At 39.5% G+C, this 15679-nt stretch overlaps 1 protein-coding gene across 5 annotated transcripts in view; it reads right to left on the bottom strand.

Annotated features, from left to right (window-relative positions):
• The window catches only part of cdin1 (CDAN1 interacting nuclease 1), a 53748-nt gene extending 44633 nt beyond the window's left edge, over window positions 1–9115 (bottom strand). For all 5 annotated transcript variants that reach the window (XR_003834346.1, XM_029459918.1, XM_029459916.1 and 2 more), the window contains exons 1-2: window positions 9070–9115; window positions 8645–8787 (exon numbers count right to left, since the gene is read on the bottom strand). Coding sequence is in view for 4 of the 5 variants with exons in the window: in XM_029459918.1 (XP_029315778.1) it covers window positions 8645–8745 (101 nt within the window). In the remaining variant the exon portion in view is untranslated. The remainder of the gene's footprint in view (window positions 1–8644; window positions 8788–9069) is intronic.
• Window positions 9116–15679: the final 6564 nt, after the last annotated feature.

Here is a 15679-nt window from a genome sequence, read left to right as displayed (position 1 = left end):
CCATCACACGGATGAGTCTCGTCAAGCGCAAAGTTACAGTTACGAAATGTGAACGAACAAATGTTTGAAGTGAAGGAGAAAAAAAAAAGGGGGGGGAAACTCTCAGAAAACACTGCTACCTCAGCATTAATTTACAATGATGCTTGGGGATGAAGGGGCCACTGCAATTAAGTGGGCCATTAAATGGTCAACTGTCAACATGTGGACACTTAAGGGAGGAAAAAAAAAAAAAAAGATCTTCCACACTTCAACCTTGCACCTGAGCATTTCAACAACATTACAGCCTTATTGTTGGCATGGGACCATCACGATCCCCCTGTTGGAACAGACATCTGTTAGGTTTTAAATGGATTACTCTCTATAATGAGCATGATTACGCCCTAATTGCTAAATCTATACCCTGTTAACTTTAAAAGGGACATAAACTGCTCTAAATATCTGGGAAAACATATCCATTTCAAAAACACTAAGAACTTTGGGGACTTTTGTTTTTTCTTTCCTTACCGAAGATCGCTCTTTTGACGAGATCAAAACTGCACCAAAGTTTTATAAAAGTGCTGAAAATAAGCGAAGCACAGAAACGAAACAAAATGTTGTAAGACTCAAAATAATTAAAGAATAAATGAGAGCGATGTAAAAGAGACGAGGGCAGATACCTGGATCCCAACCAAGAGTTGTCTGCATTTTATAGAGTCTGTCAAGTTTTACACTGCGCTCATATTGTATAGTGCCCTTTTCCCCCCATTTAACAGACATTAATAGTAAGTTATTGCAGACTTTGCATTAATGTATATCCAATCTGTGCTCTCCTGGGCACAGTATGCTCTATTCATGCTAAGAGTGCAGTCTTACAATGGGGATCGGATCTGCCTGCTGCACAGTAGCTCTGTAATACATCCACCACCTTGCCTCATAATACCAGCGCATGAGAGACTCTGTCCTATGTCAGTGGTTATAAAAGTGAAATAAACCGATACAAAAACTATTCCATAACCAGATTTATTGCTCTCTGCCTTTGTCAGCTTTAAACAAAGCTAACAAGCTGCATTTTATTCAAATGTGTGCACATGATGAGCACAGCAGGAGGATTGGTTTCTGTATTTTACATTTTATAATGCCATGATACGACATGAAGATAAAGTAGAGAAAAAGAAAACAAGGTAACAAGATTTGTATATTAATGTAATATAAAAATAATTGACTTTCTTCTCAGAGTTAATCTCAGTTTTTCAATACATCTGTAAGATGTCTAAACAATCAGTTGATCAATCGATGTCGTACGTCATGAATGTTATTAAACCAGAGTACAATTATTTAAATTCATTAAAGCAAACTATGAACGGAAGTGAAAATACATTTCAAAAAGAGTGTGTGACAGTGCAGCGCATCTGTACATTGACCTTTATGTGAGAAGAAAAAACAAAACAAAAAAGAAATGGCTCCCTCTTGGATATAATTTAGAACATGGGGAAACAGAAGGTTGGGAGACAGAAGAGTGGTTAGGGAATCATTCACTCTCAACCTAATTACCCTTCCTTACAACATAAGACAGAGCATTAATATGCACTGGCACCCAAAATAGTAAAGCAGCAGATTAAATTAAAAACAATTAGGGACTTTCACTTTGTCACTGGAGCTGGTATGCCTGTCTGGTCAGTGCTTTCGGCTCTATTAAGTTAGGCTATCCGCTGGTTATGAATCTGACAAATTCATGTTTGAGTGTTGAATTGCCTTATCTCCTCGTGCATTCAGAGTGTATCAGCGTCCTAAGCATACATGGAAAAGCAGTAGCAAAAAAAAAGCCTAGAAATTCCCATCAACCTAATTAATAAGAGATGTGGAAAATTCAAGCTATCAATTATATTTAGAATCTTCCTATTTACAAATAATTAATTATAAACAATAGCTGTAATTTAGGTAATGAAAGCCACCTGGCTAATGGCATTGGTATCATATGCTGCGACAGTATTTAGCATTTGGTGGATCTGCATGCAGAGAGTGTTGCATGGTGCGACTCTTCAGGGCATGGAACTGGCTAATTAAGGCGTAGCACATATTTTTACTAATGGCGATGAAGCTATTTTGAAAAAAAGTGTATGGAAATCTTGCTCAGTTTTAAAAACCTTGTTCTACAATTATCCACACCTTTATAACTTTAAAATCGTTAACTATTGCTTCCTTAGCATAGTTAGGATTTATACCTCAACCATATCTCATTTCGTTCAAGCGGGATTGCTGACAATAATATATTACGCATTTACTTTTCTATAGATCAATATTTCATGAAGTGAAAAACAGCTGAATGTGGGTTAAACACTCTGGATATGCAAATGCTGCTAATTACACATGCTGATAGGCAAAATGCTAACATCTGTTTCTCCGTCATCAGCAGCAAAACAAATGTGTACCAAAAAAATCTTTATGCGTTAATGTATAAATGTGATATATTTTGACAAGAAACAAACACAAATCTCAGTGTGTCACGCAGCTTCATGCAAATACTTGCACAATGAGCGCACGTGTTTACAGTTCAAATTATTTTTGCTCCTCCCCCTGCAAAACTACTGTAAAGCCTGTAGTTGCAGAAATGTAATATTATTTTTTCATTTGTATTATTTTTTGTTAGCTAGCATGTAAAGTATGAGATAACAGAATCGCCATATTTTTTTTCCTTCTTCCATAACTCAAGAAAAATGTACCAAAAGCCTGATTCAGAGTACTGATAGTGCCCCCCCAGCTCTCTCTGCGTAAGGCCATACAGACCTAAAAGCCTTGCGGGGACTGTGGACAGAAATGGCTTAAGCAGAAGCAATGCAGGGCATTTCACTGCTTACAAATGTCCTAATAGAAGAAAAATATGACCACTACTGAGCCCTCGTCACTTTATTACAATCTATAAAATTTCTGTCTGCTAAAGTGCCCAGAGATGTCAGGACTGTTATTTAATGGTGGTAAAAAAAAAAAAGAGCAGGAAAGATCCACAATCACCGCCCTAATTGTGATTCCTCCTGAAAGCTAGAGATCTCCATGGCTCTGTGTGTGACAAAACATGTTAGAACTATTATGCTGCGTGGCCATTGCTATAGTGTAATTATTGTCACCGCTTCTTCTGCAAATTCTCGTGGAAATTGAAAATGAGGTCCATGTTATCCGTCAAGTGGCGAGTGTCCACTGGTCTGGCAAAGAAACACATTATACTGACCAATTGCCTACTCCCCCAAGCGTGGCTGGGGAACTTGTACCATTCTGGGCAATTTGTTTCATTCTTCTTTTGCAATTGAACCCAGTATGCAAAGAGAACCTGGGGGGCCAAGAGACTCTACCATAGCTGCCCGGCTGAACTGTGCAGCTCTGTGCTGTAGCTTTTCCTCGGTGTGTGTTTGGCTTTGGGGGTTGAGGGACGACACTACCGTCAAGTATTACTCACCATAGCTCATATTCCTGTGCCAATAATTTCCCTCTACTGATATTAAGATCATATTTTGTCTCGCAATCCCAATAAAAACACTATTTATCCTTCAAGATATCGTCCCTTATAATTGCTTACTTAAACAACAGGCTGCTTTCCTCCGTGTCTTAAGCCCAATGAGCCGAAAAAGGCTTTACAATCTACAGAGTGTGCTTGGACAACATCCCTAAGATATGAAGAGGAAGTAGTCATTCCTGCGCTTCCTAATCAAGTCGTTGATAGCATCTATAATTCATGAACTCCTTAGCCTGACACGAAGTTGTAAACTCAGCACATCTCTCCTCTCTGCTTACACTTCATTCATCCCTTCACTGTTCCAATGTTCATCTAACCACATAAAGCTGTGGAATTAGTTTGCCAGCCGCTCAGCCTTCAAGGGTTGTACCCCAAAGCCACAACTGCCAGTTTGTGTTTAGTTCAATACGGGCGACCAGAAGTGTGAGGCCATGCACCGGAGGCCGTCTGCGCTGCCCCCACAGGCTCTGCACTAGATCAGTCTCTGGGTAATGTCATTGCCATTTCCAGGCTACAAAAAGGAAAGCAAGACCTTCTACCTTCACAAGAGCTACAACAGAGCAACTCAGTGGATTCCACAGAGACAATAACGGAGATCACAGTTCAAATGTAGCAACACTGTTTGGAAGTTTTTTTTATATTTAAAACTTTGGCAACTCTTTTGATCCACTCTCGTCCTTATACAAAAAGGTTTACCTTTAAAAACTCAATCTTTAGTAAAAAGGTTTTTAAACTGAAAATAAAAAATGTAATTTCCAGATTATTAAGTGGGCCAATATAACAATAATGATGGTTTACGCAAATTATTTAGTATTTTGATGAAAGCCAATGCATTTTCTGACTTGTAGAAAGTTGAATTGAACTTCGAGTGAAGTTACATCACTAGATTTGGGCATTTTTTTTAAATCCTAAAAAGATAAATATTTAACAAAAGAAAACTGTAAATGACTCCAAACTCTCTACTCTGTACAAATATAAACTGATAAAACTAAATAATAAAAAAGGGATTTTTAAAAATACATGAGTTTTGATGAAGAGGCGACAAAAAAACAAACCGTCTGGTTTCTTTGATGAGTTCTGGAGCTGTGAAGTTAAACTAAATGTATAAAGAGCTTGCCAGTGTAATGCATCGTGCCTGTTATCAAATCCTTAGCTTTAACCGGCATGTTAAAAAAGAGATAAACACTACAGCCACAATAAATAATCAATGAGCAAGTCCCTAAGCTTCATCCTGAGCCTAGATATTACCATCAAAAACAAAGTGTCTGTAGCCAAGAAATCACCATATCAATGGCACATGCCACAACAACCCTGTCCCACGCTTTCCTTCCAAAGATCAAGCTGGATAAACCCCAAATAACAGAGAAATTAACAAATGCTTGACATTTGCTCAACATCCATTATTCTGACACTTCTTCAGAATTTCAAAAGGCTGAACGCATGCTTAATCAACATTCATATTCCCAGAGCGAGCCCCAGCACCATATTGCAGCCCGCCTCAGTGCTGATGAAAACGGCACATTAGGGCCCAATTCGAAAAACGTTCAGGGACTCCTCACCAGGGAGCTGTGCGTGTGTGTGTGTGTGTGTGTGTGTGTGTGTGTGTGTGTGTGTGTGTGTGAAATACTAAAAGTGAGAGAGAGAGGCAGTGGCTGTGGTTCGAGGGGAGGGATGCTTTGCACTTTACTTTTTTAAAAACGTTTTCCAAAACAGAGGCATCTGCCCCTTTCTGCACACACTCCCACTTTCATGACTGTGAAAGCCATATGAGGAGTGAGCTGAATGGCATTTTAAAGAGGGGGGGGGGGGGGGGGGGGGGGGGTAATCATTACATCCAAATTCATTCATAATACAGCACAGAAGGACACAGAGGACTCTCATTCCCTCCCTCTTTTTCTCGCCCTTCTTACACAGACTCTCTCTGGGGACAAAAGGGTGGAAGGACTGGGGTCCCCTCTAGACCCAAGGGAAGCCAGGCAAGGCCTCAGAGAGCAGCCCATCATTTCCAATTCTAATACGTGGCAAGAGAAGGACCTGATGGGACTGATGTCACATCTTTCCCCGCGCCGACCTGCAATGAGCCCTCCCACCCTCCTCGCTGCCTAGCCGCGGTCCAGATACTAGGCAGGACACCGCGGCTGGCTAAGAGGAGGGCAAGTAAGAGAGGGCAAGAATGGGGGTTGATATTTGCATGTCCCTCCATTGTGAGTGGGGGTAAAAAGTGACAGCACCGTGTCCAATTCTTTTCCCCCCAGAGCAGCTCGGGCCCGGCAAGAGAGGCCAGGCTGACAGATGACTCCCAACATCTGTGTTATGCAGCCGTTACAGATGAGGGACTCCACATCACAATCTCTCCCTTTCTGTCTGTCTGTGGGACACTCCCTCTCTCCTCCCACTACCCCTACTCATAGCACAAGAGAAAGACTGACAGACTTTCCGTGGAAATTACCTTGAAATGGCCTTTAACAATCTTTTTGTTCAAAGTTTGAATTTTCCTCCCTTTAAGTCCCAAATCAAAAGGCAATGATTATGAAATGGTTTTGAACTCAATACAGCATCGAGAGATTTGAGATAATGGTTATTCATGTTGGTCTACATCATTGTAACCGGCCAACATAGTTTAACTTAATATCAATAAGAAATTATCTAAAATATAAATCACCACATGGAAAATTGCAGGTAAGATTATAAAAAGTATGTTCTACACATTTCTAATAACTTTTTTCAGTACAGTATTACATTTTAATTACAACTTGCTAAGAAACATTCATTTAGTTTTTTTTTTTTTAAAGTAAAGTAATAAAATGATAACACGGTACCATGATATAAATCACAAAATGATTCCCCTTAAAGTCAATAACAAATAATACCAAATTATAGTCCACCCCTAATTGCAACTAAATACTATCAGCATGCATTTCCTGCCAAAGCTTTCCATATATTAATTGGACGGATGTTAGTATTAAAAGCTTCACGTACAAATATATGAAACAATGTTGTATGATTAATTAGCACTTATAACAAACAATAGCGGTGTCCTCTGCAACACAAATATGGCCCATGCCCCTGAGAAAGCTACCGGTCTCCGCCATGACGCTGGTAGACGACACATGAATCTACAGTTCACTCAACATTTGCTTGGAAATCCACACAGTGAGATGTGAAATGATTTGATATCCAGATATCTGTCTTTTCTATCTGTCTGAGTATTATAGTCAGAGAGAGATAGAGTGCAGGCTTGTCCACAGCAAACCCCTAACCCCCCCCCCCCCCCCCCTCCTGCCAGCCCCAGCCCTGGCCAATATTTACGCAGTGGCAGGGCTCCCACACAGTCCGAGGGGACAGGAGGGGTGTGGGGCGGGGGTGGCTGACTGCCGTGCCTGAGCGCATGCTAAGAGATGATGGATGGCCTAGTCGATATGTTATGTCTTAAGAGCCTGATTTCCTGCCAGTCCAATCACTAACCCTCCAGAGCCCAGCTCAGCTGATTGGACAACCAGAATAATTTTGCAGGCTGTGAAAACACTGCTGCCGTGCCTGTCTGTCAGGCCCAGTGACGAGACTCAGGGATTTTAAAAGAGCAAGAAGCCTCCCCAAGATTGGTTATGGTGAATGAAATAATAACAATAACCAGCAAGACTAAACAAAAGAGCCAGCACCTCCGGAAAGAAAGATCGTGCAGAATCATTGGAATGAAAGCGGTCCAATGTTTTCCTTTAATTATTACACCCACCAGTACCACTTTTTTGGAAAAACTGGCATTTGGAGTGTTTTTTAAAGACAGCTTGGATAAGGAAACCAAGAGGAGAAAGGAAACTCAAAAATAAACACGAGAAGGACCTCCTAGTGTTGGTGCCTAAACATACAGGATATTGGATGAACTTTATACGCATGACATATTTTGTAAAATGCTGACAGTGAGAACAAAGACGAGCACCAAGCTCCGCTGTGTCCCCTTTGGGGACCTGATACCTTCTTCTAGATTGGTGATTAGGGCACAATGGAAGTAGGAAGCTCCAAATACATACGACTTTGTAAGTGACCTCGACGGGATCAGCCACGGTGTCCTGGTGGCCTTGGGGGATTACACATGTTACGTTCAATAAAGTGAGGGCCCTCAGTGTCAAGGAGAAAGGTAAACACAACCATTAACCTCTCTCTTCGATTTGTGGATGTGCAGGCGCTCCCTGGCGAAACATTGGCTAATGCTGTGGTGGGGGCCCATACAGAAACCTGTGTAGAATTAATTAGTGATCATATGTAGTGAATTAAAGGAGGTTATATATATATATATATATATATATATATATATCTAATAACTGGAGATACAAGAGAGACACAGGAATACATGATGCAGTTATGGAGAGTTGATAGATGGTAAACTCATCACTGATTTGTGCTCTCATGTATCTAAATTATTATCCAAACACATTATATTTTGTGAAGTTCAGACTCATTGATTCTCAATGTAGAAAGTACACTGCGTTTTCACCCTCTGTCGTACATAAACACACGCCAACAGTAGCTACACAAAATACATTTGCACATGTGAGGAAGCTAACAAAATAAATAGAGTTCAGCGCAGTGGTGGAATGTAACTAAGTAGATGTAATCAAGTACTGCACTTCAGTACAATTTTGAGGTTTACTTGAGTATTTCCATTTTATGCTACTTTCCACTTCACTACTTTTTTGGAGTCAATACTGTACTTTTGTACTTACTATGCGACCGCTTTAGTTTCTTTTTCTTAGAAGATTCAGATTATTAATGCAAAAATTTAAATCAACTAATAAATAATGATGTATTATTATTATTATTATTATTATTATTATTATTATTATTATTATTATTATATGTTAAGATGCCCAGCATTATATACAGCAATTAAACATTTTGCAGCTGCTACATTATAGTGATTAATGCACCAATAATTATAACGCAATAATATAATATTCTGAAATGGGTCATTTTGCATAATTATTTATTTTTTACTTTTGGTACTTTAAGTACATTTTGAGGCGAATGCATGTGTACTTTAACTTCAGTAGGAATGCATGCCTTTTACTTAACAGGAGTATTTCTATATTGTGGTACTGCTCATTTTAACAGATCTGAGTACTTCTTCCGGAACTAGTTCAGTGTGTAAACAGTGCCACTTACTTCGGAAATCTTTCCTTCAGAATCTTCATACATTGACGAGTGGGTCTCAGTTGATCAGTCCACCTCACAATCTCCTTATATTCAACTCGGGATAGCTTCATCTTCTTTGATTAGTATGAGTGTATGACTTCGACTGTATCTATCTGTACAAACACAGAGTGAGAGTTAAATTAACAGCTGCACCTGTAGCAATCTTGATTTTGAAAGGTAAACAACTTGAGGTGACTGACAGCTGTCAAAAACAGCTGTACCTGCACTGCTAACCAAACTTACTGTTATGCTATGACTAACGCGACACACGAAACGCATATCACAAAATAAAACATTACGTCTCATCTTTGAAAGATTACTGACTGACTATAGCATGCAACACATAGTAAAATGTGACTCTAGATGATTAAATAATATGTAAAAGGGATGCTTACCTCTGATTCCTGCTGTCTGTGAACACTTCCCGATAGCAACTTCCCGCTAGGAAGTTGAAGAGGTGACTTTTGTGTGAGCAGCGCGTTGATTGGTCGGTCCTTCCGCAAATTGAGTATACCAGCAGGTGATTGGTTAGTTGGTAGCACGAAGGCGGGGTCTAACTAAAACATGCTGCTGCTCACTCACAGGATCTACGAAGCATCACTCGATTCTCGTCAAACGCAAGCGACTCAAAGGCAGGTACTTGAAATGAGAAGTAGTAATAGTTTCTCTTGCAACGCTTGTTGACTGCTCTAGAACAAAGGAAAAAATTAAAATGATGAAACTGTACGGTGAAAGTTGTATTTTATAGAGGAAGGGAGAGAAAAATAGAAATAGAGGCACAAAGAAGCTTCTTTCTGAATGTGTATGTACAGTACAGTTTAAATACTCACTACAAAGTCTGTGTCAATAATTTAGTTTTAACCACAGTATTATTCCTTGCTATCTTAGGCTACATTTTTGCACTCACTGACAAAACACAGACACAAAATAGGCTGCCTACAGCCTGCTTTGGTGCCTCCCAAAAAAGACATGCTCTTGTGCTTTGATCATGTTCACATTTATATGTGCAGTTGTTACAGCATACAGTCTTAAACAACTGAAAGCATGGTTTAGCTATATATTTAAAATAAACTATATGTAATGATTAATTAATAAGGCCTGATGTACAGTATGTTCCCCTGCCTTTCATGGAGCTTAACACAACTTCAGTTTAGGCTCTTTCTCAAAATTGAAGCAATTGCAAATCCAAACAGAAATGCCATGTTTAAAAAAAAAAGAAGAGTTTTCATCCTTAATTTAAGTTTATTATGTTACACCTCCAAAATACAACATTTAAAACTGCTGATAAAACTGATTAGTTTCCAATTAAGTGCAAGTATTATGTTTTCTTTAAAGGAAACACAAAGTCTACCAAATTCCACTTCACACATTATTAATATGTAGTCCTATATATTGTAGGCTATTTAAAAAAAAAAAAAACTTTTGCAGGCAGGAATTCTGCCTCCCCTGACTGATAATGGTCTGGTCTTTCCTTAATTATTTCTTACAGTCTGCAGGAATTTTCTTGGACCATCCTCAGCTGCAGGTCCCCAGAACATCAACACCTTTCACCTTCCAAAGTGCTTTAAATGCCTCCGGCAGAAATATGTAAATTAGGCCAAGTATGATGATGTGTACTGGGGAATACTGTAAAAATGTTTGTGATACATACAAGAATAATGTTACATTTATAAATGTGTTTTTGTTGTAACCTCTGTCATTTCAAAATTCTTCAATTTCAATGGAAATAGCTGTCAAATAGTTACAAATGCAAACTGATATTTGAGGAAATAGTCAATTGTCAATTAATGATTCATTTTGTTTCTTTAATTCCCTCTGAACCAAATGATTGCTTCTGTCTGGAGTGTTGCTTTTAGACGACTAAAAATCTTTAAGACCTAATTTGTCAAATACATCCCCTGAGATCAATATAATTTTACAATGTCATTGTTGTGTAATTAGTCTCTGAACAGTGCTAAACCTCAATCTACCCTAATAGATTTCCTCTTTAACCTTCTCTATTTACAGATGGATGCGGGGGAAGTCTCCGACTCATTTGTGGTGAGTTTTTCTATTTTGTAAAAATAAAACAACATAATCATCCCCGCAAAATAATTAGACTTAAAATGTGCAAATATCTCAACTCAAATTGACATCATTGTCAGCGAGCCTGTGACGACATCAAACCGTTCTGTAAGTCAAACATTCTTTTGACGACAACATTTGCTGGTTTCCTTCATTGTGGGCGAACAATGCATCGGTGAGCAGAAAGGCTCTATCTGACCTGTGGTGCATCAGAAAATAGAGCTCATTGTTGTTGGGCAGTGTAGTATGATGTCTGCGATGAGCTGAGGTCTCAGGCTGTGTGTTCACCGGCACAGTCCCTGGATCTGAAAGGGCTCAGTGCTCTATGGTGGCTACAAAAGGGAGCTGTGTAGTGGGATTGGTATGGCCAGATAAGATCAGGGCCTCTGAGGAAGTCTGGTCTGATTGCTACAAAGGGCTGAGGTCAGGGGCAGGAGGAGCAGTTTACTCATCTAGGTATCAGAGGATCAGGGGGTTTGATGGGGACCCGCGTGTGTAATAGGTATAAAAGGATCAGTGTAATGTGATGGTATAAAAAGATAAAAATCAGAGAAGGGGTTGGAAGGCAGTGTACTGTAATGGCCATAAATGCGAGGGGATAAGAGATTTTTGTGGTGTGTAGGTGTCTACTATTGTGTGTTTGTAGTCCTGTGCACACACAGACACACACACACACACACACACACACACACACACACACACACACACACACACACACACACGAACCCTTGCATTGAATCAGTTTATGTGCATCTTTGATGGCTATGAGAGCCACAGTGGGCTGTGATGAGAGCTGAAGGAGAGAGCGAGGCGATGGAGGGGATACAGGGAAAGGATGCAGGGGGAAAGACGAGTGCTTTGGAGGCTGCATGTAAACAGGGCAGTGGTACACACAGTGCCGTTAACCAGCTGTGAAGCCTGCTCACAGTGGGAGATGAATTTACAAAGGATGTCTCCCTCTGATATCCAGGAGACGCTGCACTGATCTCTGCTCCACTGCTCTCGGCACACCATTGTAGTGCTAAGCACTGTGCCACTAATGGCACTTATATACCTTAATGCCTGGGAAACATTTACATTTTGCTTGCAGCAGAGGGAAAGTGTGTGGCTGTGCAGGGGAGAAAGTGTGTGTGTGCGTGTGAGAAATAGCTTTTTATCGACAGCATCTTCAGTCGATGAATGTAAGATTTGTGAGGTTGTGTAATTTCCTTTACTCATCACACAGTTTAAGGAAATTGCAAGCCCTCCCATGTCTGGCACATTAGTCCCTCCTTACCATATCCAGTGATATTACTCACCATACATAGAGAGGGTTTTGTTACACTAGATCGTCAGCATTACTGTCATAATGTTTCTTTTTTTCTTTTTTCATTTGTGAAGTCAGTGACTTCACTCCTCTGCACTACAGAATCACTCTCCAATCTTCAGGGAGTCTGGGATCTCAGCTCTAAAAATCACAGTTTAAACATGAGGCAAGCCATAACCAGGAAATGCCTGTAGTATTAGCAAGGTATCGGATTCATGCATTCCCCCCTGAACAGCATGACTGCCCCTGAAAATCCCACATCCATATTTTACATCATGGGAGACAAGACACATGTGTTTCACCCTAGCTCTCAAAGCTGTTTCTTCCATTTATTTTATTATCCTTTTAATGAATTTAATTACAGGACATGTAATTAAATGCAATGTGCTCACCCCCATAACATACACACACACACACACACACGCACACACACACACACACACACACACACACACACGCACGTGCAGACACACATGCACACATTTGGCTGTAAATTGCTCAAAACAACATGTGCGATGTGAACAAATTTACTGGATTAACAGGGGATTGATAATATTTTGGGATTGTATTTCACTCTAAACGGCTGCACGCGGAAACAAAGGCTGCAGCCCAGGCTCATTAATCATAGTCAACGGGTTGCCTGGGTGCAATTTGCATGTCCGAGGTGGCTGCACATGCTGCTGTTCGGCCTAGGTTGCTGGATCTGCCTTGATTTGGACAGACCGTTAACGCTGCGTCAATCAAGGATAACCCAATAACGGTATGACAGAGGAACAGGGACAACATTTTTTTCTCCTCATTACCCAACACTCCTTTCCCTGTCTGCCCAACTTATTTAAGTAAGCACTAATTACACTGACTAGATGGAAAATTCAACAAATCTGTTTTATTTATTACTGAAAGTATATATTTAATTTGAGTTTTTTTGAAGTTTTCCAGCATATGAAAACACTTTTAGGTTATATTAATGTCATCCAAATGTAATACAATTTGGTTTGAATGATACATCAAATAAAAGTCCAGCCTTTAAGCCTTTTTAGAAAATTTTGGGGGAAAATAATCACTTTTATCTAAAAAAGAAAAGTTTTTGGGTTCCTCTATATTTTTTTGTCAGTCACAGTTTGGATTCTCACTAAGCCATTTTAACTGCGGATAATTGGGTTGAGGCGTGATGCAAGTTCAAAATGAAGCACAATTTCACAAAGCTGTAATCTCACCACTGGCTCAATACACTGAATTCTAATTATCTCGTCATGAACTTTAAAAAAAGAGGCAATGTTTTAATGGCTTTTTAACTCCATAAGAGGTGTGTGCGCATAACTGCGTGTGTGTATGTGCATGAGATAGAAGCTGACGCACGTACGGGTGCGTGTGTGGGTTTTTGTGTGTCAGACACACACACACACACACACACAGACACACAGACACCCACTATCACCACACACAGACATGTGAATGCAGCTTGTGTCTGGTCTGGCCTCTCTACCTAGCTCTGCTGCCGAGGCTCACGCTGTGCTCTCCCCCCATCCCCTAATATCCTGGAGGCATTTTTCTCATTATCAAATATTGTTTGATGTCTTTGTTTCTTGATGATTAACCATGGTCACCAAACACTGGTCTGGATTGTTTAAAATCTAATTTTGTGGGCTCTGAAGTACCTGACTGGTGGGGACACCCGTATTTTATGTATGCTATTTTTCATGCTGAAATGTAAGAGGACACACGTTGAAAAACACAATAAATTCTGGAGGAGAATCATTAGTGGAATACTCGTGGATTTTACGACCATTGTTATTCAACGCTGTATTGAGATGCAGTATATTATTCTGTTTATTATGGGTTTATGGATTCAGTCCCATTTTCGGAATAATTATGTTGTCCCTCATTCTGCATAAATAAAACTACTCTCTACATTTTTTTTGTGTGTGTTTAAATATACATGTAAATGCTACATATTTACACTGTACATGTTTATTTTTCCCAGTAGCAATTTATAGTTTTCCAAAATGATTTCTATTTGCTCATCTTTTGGATATTATTCGTGATTGTATTGACCACGTATACATTTCTGTGGTAATTTGAACATCATGAAGACAAACATGTTGCCTCGGTAATCTAAGATTTATGACGGAATCGACATTGTAAGCAAACAAATAGGGAAACAACACTCTCCCCTAATGTCAGCATGTCAAAACTATATTGAATACTTGAAATATCTGTGTATCTAAGGCTGAATAGCAGCCATTGTATCGGTCTAATGATATTATCCTCTGAAATTTGGAGTGAAAGAAAAATGGCAGAAATGAGCGGTACCATTGTCTGCCCCATTTTATTTAAACAAATTGCAAGAGCAGAGAGAGATAGACTGAGGGAGAGCGCGAGCAAGGGAGAGGGAGAGAGACAAAAAGAGAGAGAGAGTGCTCTGTAAATGAAAGGTTATGCGTCGTCCCATGTGTTTGTATTGTCAATAACTGGAGAAGGCTGTCAAGAAAGTGGGAAGATAAAGGTCAATAACTCAGGCAAATGTGTTTGTATTTGTACACTCCTGCTGATAGCATAGCAAACGTCAGGGCCTGTCTCTGACACCCTACAACAATAACACAAATAGTGGGGCTAGCACTAGAATAGTCATTATTATTGTTGCTGCTGGAAATGAGAGGGAACCTCAGCACATGGCGGTGACAGCCGCCGTAGTGTCACTCAAACGTCACTCTATAATGAAACACGCCGGAGATCAGAAAAGGCGATGATAAAGTGTAAACACAAAGAGATTATGCTGCTGGATGATTTTGATATTTGCCTTATTTTCTTGTCTCTGAATAAATATGATCGTTGCCATGTTGTTTTGGAAGCACTCAAGACAAACGTAAATATTGGAATAATTAGGGCTCTTCTCTTCTTGAAAATAAAGTTTCTAAATTGTAATTTTTATTATTTAATAATCTATGAATCAGTCCTGCGCACCAGGCGTACATATTGTTAACCATATTTTTTAGACTAAAATAAAACGTGGTCATTTTGAATTTAACCCTTTTTTCCACAATAAAATCATTTGTTAAGAATTTCTCATTTTCCTCCGTAAAAGACAAAATGGCAATTAAATAAGATTTGTGAGACTTATTTTTGCGACACAAGGTTAAGTTGTAATCTAAAAGCTTAATTTATTTTTCATGATTCCTATACGTGTGCAAGTGTTATTTTATTCCGGAGCCATTTAGTGTATCTCTCTGTGGCCTTGAGTGTAATAAATGTGCAATTAACAGACTTAACTAATTCATGAGGAACATTGTGAAACTAACGAAGGGCATAACTACTGTACAGACGCTGCTGTCATTGGTGGATATTGTTATTGTTCTGCTTTTAATTGCAGGAGGAGGAGGAGGAGGAGGAGGAGAAGGAGGCAGCATGTTTTGAATATACGTCCTCGGTTACCATAGCAAAAAAGAAAAAGAAACACTGGCTCCCTCCTGACAGTTATATCTAACGTCAGAGGTACGTGGAGGTGTTAACTTCTCTTGTTTAACCAGTTGCCAAACAAATGAGCCCTTTTTTTTTTAGCGTACAACACAAAGACAGCAGATATAAGTAGTAAAGCTTCAAGTTACAGCGTGAAATCCTCCGGCCATTCATCTTGC

Source organism: Cottoperca gobio, chromosome 22 (assembly GCF_900634415.1).
Source record: "Cottoperca gobio chromosome 22, fCotGob3.1, whole genome shotgun sequence".
In the NCBI taxonomy this organism is placed as follows: Eukaryota; Metazoa; Chordata; class Actinopteri; order Perciformes; family Bovichtidae; genus Cottoperca; species Cottoperca gobio.
This window is presented reverse-complemented; position numbering and strand designations above follow the sequence as displayed.